Source organism: Solanum verrucosum, unplaced genomic scaffold, assembly GCF_900185275.1.
Source record: "Solanum verrucosum unplaced genomic scaffold, falcon-dt-bn FXZP01000079.1, whole genome shotgun sequence".
NCBI lineage: Eukaryota > Viridiplantae > Streptophyta > Magnoliopsida > Solanales > Solanaceae > Solanum > Solanum verrucosum.
This window is the reverse complement of record NW_026020368.1, coordinates 457,663-467,403: the sequence shown is the minus strand read 5'-3', so window position 1 is coordinate 467,403 and position 9,741 is coordinate 457,663. Positions and strand designations below refer to the sequence as shown.

The 9,741-nt window shown below is 33.3% G+C and overlaps 1 protein-coding gene across 1 annotated transcript; it reads right to left on the bottom strand.

Moving 5' to 3' along the window:
* Positions 1 to 1,983: 1,983 nt before the first annotated feature.
* Positions 1,984 to 9,637, bottom strand: LOC125838085 (transcription factor VIP1-like). Its single transcript, XM_049517141.1, has 4 exons — positions 9,006 to 9,637; positions 7,247 to 7,379; positions 3,766 to 3,850; positions 1,984 to 2,469 (listed from the first exon to the last, which is right to left on the bottom strand). Exons 1-4 carry the CDS (start codon positions 9,527 to 9,529, stop codon positions 2,231 to 2,233), a joined length of 981 nt encoding a protein of 326 aa, XP_049373098.1. The 5' UTR covers positions 9,530 to 9,637; the 3' UTR covers positions 1,984 to 2,230.
* Positions 9,638 to 9,741: the final 104 nt, after the last annotated feature.

Here is a 9,741-nt window from a genome sequence, read left to right as displayed (position 1 = left end):
GACTAAATTTGGGCGAAAAAGTTGAAAAAAAGGGTTTGATTTGTTATATGTAGAGACAGTTTTTTGTGAGAGAGAAGCGGTTACTTAGCTTCACATGTGTATAGTGTTAGAGAAGAAGTGGGAGCAGTTATTTATTTAATTTAATTAAGAGAGTTTTAGGGTTACTTTTTGTGCAAGGATGAGAAGAAGATGGAAAATGGATAAGCACGTCTTCTAAGCATTTTCAAACACACGGTGAAAATATAACTGCTTTTCAACAATCCTTAAATGACACGAAGCATCACAACATGCTACGTTCACTTTGGATTTTATACATCTCTTTAAAAAAATGTTATTATTTGTATAAAATTTTTTGGGTCATGAAACTATATAAAATATTTAAATGTAATTATTAGTATAGATTTTTTTATAAAGTAGGAAGTAGAGTGAAGAGTTTTTATTTCTCTGAAAGGATATTGAGTGATATTCACATATCAAGTATAATATAATGAAGAAAATCCATTTATTTATAACAGAAAATTGATTTGGTGTCTAAGTAGAATTCCTATATTTTTGCAAATGAATCTACATAACATATAGATTCACTATAAGACAGATATGATAATAACAATTTTATCATAATTATTCATGTTATTTTTTGCAAATGAATCTACGTAACAGACATTCACTATAATACAGATATATTAATAACAATTATATCATAATATTCATGTTAATTAATGTATATTCTTAGCTCTTGTGAAATTATTTGAAAAATAAATAATTAACATTGATTTTTATAATTGTTAAATAATTAATATTGAGATAAAATATGGAGAGAGAAAAAATTTCTCTTAATATAAATAAATATATGTTTTTAATAAAGTGGATAAATAAAAGTGACTAAAGGAGTAAATAAAAACAAAATTAGTGATAATCGAATTTACTTTATCTTCAGCTTTATCTACGTTGCTTGCTAGTTGCTTGTCACATTCTTGTGAAAGATAAATTTTGAGTTACATCGATAAAATTTTAAAAGAATTACACCATCAATCAACTTTTATTTTCTTCTTTTCCCCCCTAAATTAGGGTAGAGGATCGGAAAATATGTGAGAATTGAACCTCCATTTGATAAGGCTAAAATTCAGATAGCCTATCAATCGAATTATTAAGTTACTCCACTATCAATCACTTTTTTCTTACTTATAGACTTGTTGTAGTAGATAATTTGACTTATTATTATAGATATTATAAATCATTATTTATGTATATTTTATAAATAACATGATAATATAAAAAAATATTTATAATACACTCGTATATTGGTTAACTTCTATTTCATTTCTTTAAAGACTCTTTCCACATTAGAGTTCAACTAAATCAGGATTCACGCTGAAAAGTCCCACATTATGGATAAAACGTTCCCTAACAAAGATGACATTGCACGCAAAGGAATTTGAACTCGAAACCTCTAGTCAAGATACTCTTAGGCCTTACCTTTCACAGTTAAAGATCGAGGGTTCAAACTCATCAGTAGTAGCATAGCATCCCTTTCCAGTTCCCATAAACCAATGAAATAAAAATAAAATAGAAAAGAACATTGAAACAAATTATAATCTAGAAAAATATTAACCAGACTCGTTTTTCTCATCAATGCACTGTTTCATAATCTGCAATTAATGTAATAAGGAAATGGGCATCAAGAATCCCAGATTAAGGGTGTTTTGAGTACGAAGGTACCATCTTTTTTATGAAGAATATTCTTGCAAAGAGGATTTTTCACTTATTTTTTGTATTCGTAAACAAAAAATATTATCCTAAAAATATTTATATTTAACCTAAATAAATACTATAAATTGTGGGGTAGAGATGTGATGAAAATGAGGTGTATTTAAGGACAAGAAGCGCACAATCAAAATATAGTGTTCATTTTCTTCATTTTTAAGGACTTATTTTCCTAAAAAAAGAAGTCCAAAAATTAACATGAAAAATTGAAAACTATAATAGTTGTTGAGATCTTCCAACCTCATCATAGCCACTGTATTATCGAAAGAATATACTGTTTGTGATAATTTCAAATATTTGATGTTTTAACAAGATGTGGCAAATATTGATAAGTTACAAGATATTGAGCTGAACAACATTGTTCAGTAACCTTTTAACAATCTACAATCTACATATATCAATATATTTACAAACCCCTCAAATTGATAAAAATTACCAACCACACCACCAGCCACAATTGAGACGTTCAAGCCCTGTTGAAGTTGAAGAAGCTATTTTGAGATTGCCCTGAGACAGTTTGGTTACTTGCAGGCGAACGGGGAATGTGTGGCTGCTGATGTTGTGCATGAAGATTACCGCATTGAACGAAGGACTGTGGTTGGGGAGGTAAATGAGGACGCATTCCCCTGTTTCCATTTGCAGATGGAAGTTGGCCGGCTTCAATCTTAAGCCGCTGCAGCTCTTCCCTCAACGTATCATTTAGAGCTGAAATTTATTCGCATATGCTTCAGTACTATAGCTCTATACTTCAATATCATTTTCATATATCTAGACATTTGTGTATCACATATCATATACTAAGCAAGCTAGGATAAGACGTGGAGAAACAAATAATAGTACTGAAGAATACGAGAGTTGACAAGTCCGTAGAAAGGGGAAGAACGTAAAACCTTGCAAGCCAATGATGTTAGTATAGTATATGCAATAATATTTTTGAGAAATTTCCCCCCTATAAGAGGATCTTTATCATAGAGGGGGGAGCAAATTACATTTTCTGGTTCTTTTCGAAGAATTGTTTAGAGAAAGAATAATGATCACTCCAGAACTACTAGACTGATACAAAGAGTTGAAAATAGAAACCTATTCATAGGGGTTGTTTGGTAGAATGTATAAGAATAACTCTAAATTGAGTGTATTAGTAATGCTTGCATTAATTATACATGCATTATTTCTTAAGCATTGTTCGGTTTGATGTATTAAAAATAGCATGCATTACATTAAAAATATTTATCTATAAAGATATCCTTCACAATTAAGGTGGAAAAGATGTAAAAAAAACTTTTGAGAGGAAATGTGGTCTTTCATCATGTCCCTTACATTACTAATACCTAAAAATCCATGGTATTAGTAATACACTCCTTAACACACAATAGAGTGTATAACTAATGCAAGTACTAGTTATACATAACATGAAAAAGTGTACCAAACAAGATATTACCTATACATAGAGTTAATTCATGCATTATTTTTGTTAATACACTCTACCAAACGACCCCGTAGGTAACAAAAGATTTTGAACGTAGAGGTGTGTACTCAATATAAAGAGCTGAAAATTGAAACGTACATTCAAACTCAACAAAAGTTAGATATATTCATATAGGAAGAGCACAACTCTAAACCCACCATATATAGATATAAAATTATTGAAAAAAACGTCTCCTCTGATATGGGTATAAATGGTTGTGTAGATGTGTGAAAGAGTGAGGAAGAACTTCTGGGCATCAAGGATGAAGAAAGAGTTGGTGAGAAACACAAAGAGGTAATGACAAATAGCAGAAAGGAGAAGATACAGATAGGAACGCTTAAAGAGTGACAGTAATATAAACTTATTAAAAATAGCATTAGGTTTACCACTCTTATTAGGTGGTACAGTGAAATCATATATTAGATTGAAGAAAACATAATAAGAATGTATCTCAAAACTCCGTTTTTTGGAGGATACTTTATGACCATCTATTATAACTTATACGAGTGAAAGTTCATATCTAGTAAAGGACATACCATCTCTAAGGTGTGCTTGTTGTTCCAAAGCTTGCAACCGAAATTTCAGTTCTTTGTTTTCAGCATTTAGTCCAGAAGTGTCTCTCTGCATCAACATCCAAAATTGAGCGAAAATGAGTATGACAGATTGACGATTCAAAATTCTACATGTTTTACTTTGTGGAAATGACCCACTGTTGGTGTTACCAACAATGTGTTGGCACTTGGCAATTGTTAATCTCTTGAGAATGTTCCCCCCAGCAATATACTTATAGTGCAAGCGAATACACATGAAGATAACCAAATATAATGGAAAAGGCTGTTATGCACAAAGAAAAACTCTACATCATGTGAAAGTACCCTATTATATGTTAGTCCTAGAAAAGAAAATACAAGTAAAAGGATTGAAAAGCACCATTAAGTCATCCCCAATAGAAAGAGACAAAAATGAAGTAGAATGGTACAGAGCTATCACGGACAATCAATAGGTCAATGGAAGCTTTTCTAGTACAAACTAGAGTGAGACACATGATGCTGTTAAGTTAAATTCATACTCACCCTTGATTACAAGAGAAGAAAACAGAAAGTAAGAATAGCATACTGATGCATTGTTAACAAGTGCAATGGTTCCCACTAAAGTGTTAGTATTAGTAGCCACAAGGATTTCTTCCTCTGAACTGGAAAATATGCTAGACCAAAAATATACCGAGGAATAATTAATTTATGATGACTATCCTAGACAAGAAAGATTCACTGAGGCATGCTTCCACTTAGAAACACCAGATTGCAAGACAGACTAGTGGGCAAAAATGAAACGGAATAGCTAAAACCTTTTTCCATTATCATAAAAAAAGTTATCCACTTCCCAGGAGGGCCAAGACAGAACTGTAAGTAACTAGCTTTTCGGATTACCCACAAACTTACAAATTGCAGTGAACTAGGCATAGGGAGATATTTGAACAGCAAAATATTTGACAAGTCTGGAACCAAAACAACAACAAAATTGACCAAAAATTCCAAAAGGGCAAACAACTTACGGAGGAAACCAAAAAGGTAAAGGCGCATGGGCCCACACACCTTATCCTTTATGCCGTTAACAGACAAAAAGAGAAAGGCGCCTAACAACTTGCACCTTCCACTGACAAAGAAGAAAGGAGCATGACATTTTGTGCATGTCAAACTTCCTTTCCCCTTTTTCATTCTTTAGTTATTTTAACATTCTTTTATACTTGCAGTTATTTGAACATTCTTTCCAATTTATATGTACAGGCACCTTACTTTTTTCATTCTTATAATTTATACAAGTTTCGATTTGACTCAACACTGCAAAGTTTATAAAATTATTTATATTGTCATGCCTTTTAATAAATTTCAGTTATTTAAAGTAATGATTAGTTAAATTTCTATTATTAAATAAAATATTATAAATTAATCATGTAATAATTAAATTTGATTAATATCGAGACCAATTATCGAATATCATAAAATAATTCGAAGTCTAATATAAATAATTTTAAAAACTTTGCAATGTTGAATCAAATCAACACTGCAAAGATTCACCGGACCAAAGCCTAAAGTAAGGCACAAGGGCCCATGTGCCTTACTTTAGTTTTTTTCCCGTGTATATTATACTTCGAGTATGGCACATGCGGAAAAACAAAACCCTAAAGTAAGGCACATGGGCACCTTACTATTTGATTTGATTTAAACACTGCAAAGTTTTTAAAATTATTTTATATTAGACTTCAAATTAATTTATGATAGATCTTGGTATTAATTAAATTTAATTATTACATGATAATTTATAATATTTTATTTAATAATAGACAAATTAACTAATTATTTATTTTAATAATGATATTGATAATTATAAATCTAAAATTAATTAAAAGACATGACAATATAAATAATTTTAAAAACTTTGCAATGTATAATCAAATCAGAACTAGTATAAATTATAAGAATGAAAAAGGTAATGTGCATGTAAAAATACATTCGAAAGAATGTAAAAATAACTAAATGTCAAAATAACTATAATTAAAAAGAATGTTAAAATAACTAAAGAATGAAAAAGGAAAAAAGAATCTTAAAATAACTAAAGAATGAAAAAGGGGAAAGGAAGCCTGACGGCGCATGTAAGGCACAAAATATCATGTGCCTTTCTTCTTTGTCAGGCCACGGTATTGCGCAAGTTGTCAAAAGCCTTTCTTTTTTTGCCTATTAACACTATTAAGTAAAGGGTAGGGGGGCATTTTATCCTTTTGGTCTCCTTCGTAAATTGTTTACCCTTTTGGAATTTTTGGTCAATTTTGTTGCCCTTTTTGACTTCGAACTCAATATTTGACCACCCATTAAAAAACATGAATTTCATCAGACAGAGACTCTGTCTGCTACAGCTTCTTTCACATCATCTGAATTTGAGTTGCGGAGCAAGTGAAATAGAGCAATTGATCCACAACTACTTGGATACCTTATAAAGTGAATATAAGCATAAGAGGCTACAGCAATAGTATATTTGTAGATCCAAATGAAACAGTGGGAATTTTCAAATATATGAAAAGAAGCAATGCTAGTGGTGTATGGGCCAGCATGCGCTCACCTCAACTATTCCACCGTGTACCTACTACCTCCCACCAACACATTCAGGTATCGGATAACTCTGCCTACTAAGGATTAGGTAAATGGAAAGAAATCGCCTAGTGTTCTTTTGCCTCCCCTCGCACTTGGACCTGAGACCTCATGGTTCTCCACCCAAACCATTGACCACTAGGCCACACCACAATAGCAATTTCTTAAGTCATACCAGTAGTTACAAATTGGAGTACAACTGAAGAGCTAACATGCAAACTAAAAATGTTGACCATACCAATTTCATTGTGTACAAATGGTATAGAGGAGCTGATCAGCAGAAAAGATGTTATGCAAAAGCTCCAGAAATACCATAAGGTTGTTGTCATAAGTGGGGTTAACAAGTTCCAATTTTGGTTCCCATTTTGTACAACAATCCCATCAAGAAAGATCTCTTTTTTCCACATTCAAGAATTCAATTGGAAGAGGATCGAACCTATCAATTAGAAATTCCAACTACGCCAACTAAGGGTTTGGAAATTCCACCAACTCAACTCCAGAGTCTCTGCGTTTCAAAATGTTCCTTTGGATAGTAATTTGATTAACCAATTGTTTGGCCAGGAGTTTAACATAAATATTACTTTTTCTTAAATATAGTAAATTGGAGAAAGCAGAAAAAGTATCAGCAAAAATGTATTCAATTACAAACATATAAATTAAAGATCAAGGCCATCAGCCAATCAGGTCTTAGTTTAGACATCAAATAAAGCTGACGCCCTTGGAGATGCTGTGGCTTTGATGCATATGCACATTATATTTTTTGACCATATGTTGCCAAAATAGGAGAAGCTATTCAACATGTAAGGTTACTTAGACAACAGAATTTCACAAACATAATGAATGTCACATATATAATATCTGCTGAATTCCATACCTGTAGAACTGTGATCTGAGCAGATAGAGTGGTGGCTTCAGTCTGCAGAGTCTGCACTTTCCTCTCTAGCTCACTAGTGTAACGAGTTTTTCGCTCCTTAGAACGTGCAGCAGATTGTCTGTTTGCTAGGATCCTGCAAAATTGCACAAAAAAGCCAACTTCATTTAAAAGCTAAAACTTTCAGTTTGGTTCTAGAGTTCTTATCCACCAAATAAGGCAAAAAGGCATATTATTTTGGTTAAAGAAAAGAGAACACCAAAAAGTAAATGCTGGAAAGCCTTTAGATTTAGAAAAGAAACAATGCAATTATGTCCTTTTGTAAGAAAACTTTCAAATACCAAATGTTGAAAAGATGCTCGGTACTTCATCAATGATTCCCAATTTACTCCACTCTCTTCAACACTCCCAGCAGCTTAAAATATTACAACCTCTTATTTGGCTCTGTATCATGTTGTATCACCATAAAAGGTGCAATAGCATCTCTCTCAACACAATAAGTGGACTTCTCTGTTAGGAGCTACTAGTCAGACTACAATTAACTAGCCTTTCTTTTTCATTTTTCCTTCTAATATGATGAGAAAGAAATCCAAATCAGTTAAATGAGAAAGAAATCCAAATCAGTTAAGTAGTTGACCTAACACAAGCAACAAGTTAGTTAGTGCTTCCTGCAAAACTTTGATTTATTCTTCTCCATTTCCTCATGTTTCCTGTGTTATTCTGTACTTCTGTTAATACGTCTCAAGAAACCTCTTTTTCAATCCCGCTTCCCTCTCATTATGTACAACAAGACATGATAACAGTATGACAAGTTAAGCAAATTTTTCAGTATAAACACTGTCTGCTAGTGATAAGACACCATGATCGTTTATGTGAAATATATGTCATTTCATCTAATTCAAAACGGGATATTTGTTGCAAATGTTTATCAATATGTTTTCCCACTCTCCCTCCCCGACTCATATCATTCCATTTAGTGTCATTTCTGCAACGGAGGAATCGGTTGTAATCTATGTTGTTCGGACTTTTCAAAAATGCTAACGGGTGCGTGTCGGATCCTCCAAAAATAGTGTTTTTTTGAATGATCTAACACGGGTGCGGCAACATTTTTGGAAGCAACTTAGGTTGTAATTGCTTCTCCCTTTCCAACTCCTGTCCTTTGCATCTCTTTCCAAATTTAAAATTGCTTTCTAAATGCTCCTTCAATCCCAGAAAGAATGAAAAGATCACATTTGAGGAGTTAATATTTTTCTTTTGACTACAAATTTTTTGCACATTTTGAACTGTTAACTTAAACATTTTGTGTTTTGTAGTACCTTAATCTACCATCCAAATATGCTAATTTTATTTCTAAAAAACAGCTAGTTTCATTGACCTTTGTACTCCAACTCCACCATTATTCTTGGGAACAAGAGGGTATTTTTATAACATATTTACACATTGTATCCATTCTTGAGGAATCCATCATACTAAGTTAAACTAAAATATTTCATTGACAGCTAAAATTACGATATTTCAGCATTCCAAGGAAACAACAAATGACTTAAAAACGAAGACTTGCAAGTTGCAACTACCACCTACCTTGCCCCATTTTCTCACCAAACCTAATCCAAAACCAATAAAAGACTTCAAAACACATATTTTTTCTCTATCACTAACACGAAATGATTCTAAACTGAAAAATATATTTACTTGCACCGAAAATTGAACTAATACTGTAATAAAAGTATTTAAAACAAACAAAAGATTAAAAATGTATAACCTTTTGGCTCTTTTGGGATCAATCAAGGACAGCTCAGCAAGCCTATCAGGAGCCATAGCCTTCTTAACAGAAAGCGACTCAGACTCAAACGACGACGTATCAAAAGACCCATCCATAGAATTGCTATGCCTATGACGTGGCTCAGAACCCATCATCTTCTTCTCCGTCGGCACACCACCAAAATCCAGTCCATCGAAAAAATCAGCATCAACAGATAGACTACGGTAGTGAGCCAGCGGCTTAGGGTTATCGGAAGGTCCAGCCGACAACGCTGGTCCAGTAGACGAAGAATCGGGCGAATTAGCCGGCTGCATGAGGGTCGGCGCCTGAACATCGAGACTGAAGTCTGAAACGACGTCGTCTAGAAGCATATCATCATCGAAACTCGGAAACCGGAAAAAGGTTTCAGATTGTGCACGGCGGTGGCGTGCCCCACGGGTTGGAGTATCCTGCATCTGGTCGAGGTCAGTTTGACCCGAATAAAATTGGGCCTGAATGGGCTTTCCGGCGAACTTAGGGTCCATCAGAAATGACCCTAAATTAGGGATTTTTTTACAGTAGAAGGAACGAAGACTATAGCGAGCAAAGAAGAAGAATGGGACCCAGTGATTGGAAGGAAAAAAAAGAATAAGGTAAGTGAATTTTGGTGGCTGCTGAAAGAGTATATAGAGCTTACAGCTAGTCAGCGACAGGTTTCCACAAAATAGGGGTACAACTTGTCCAAACTATTCCACCT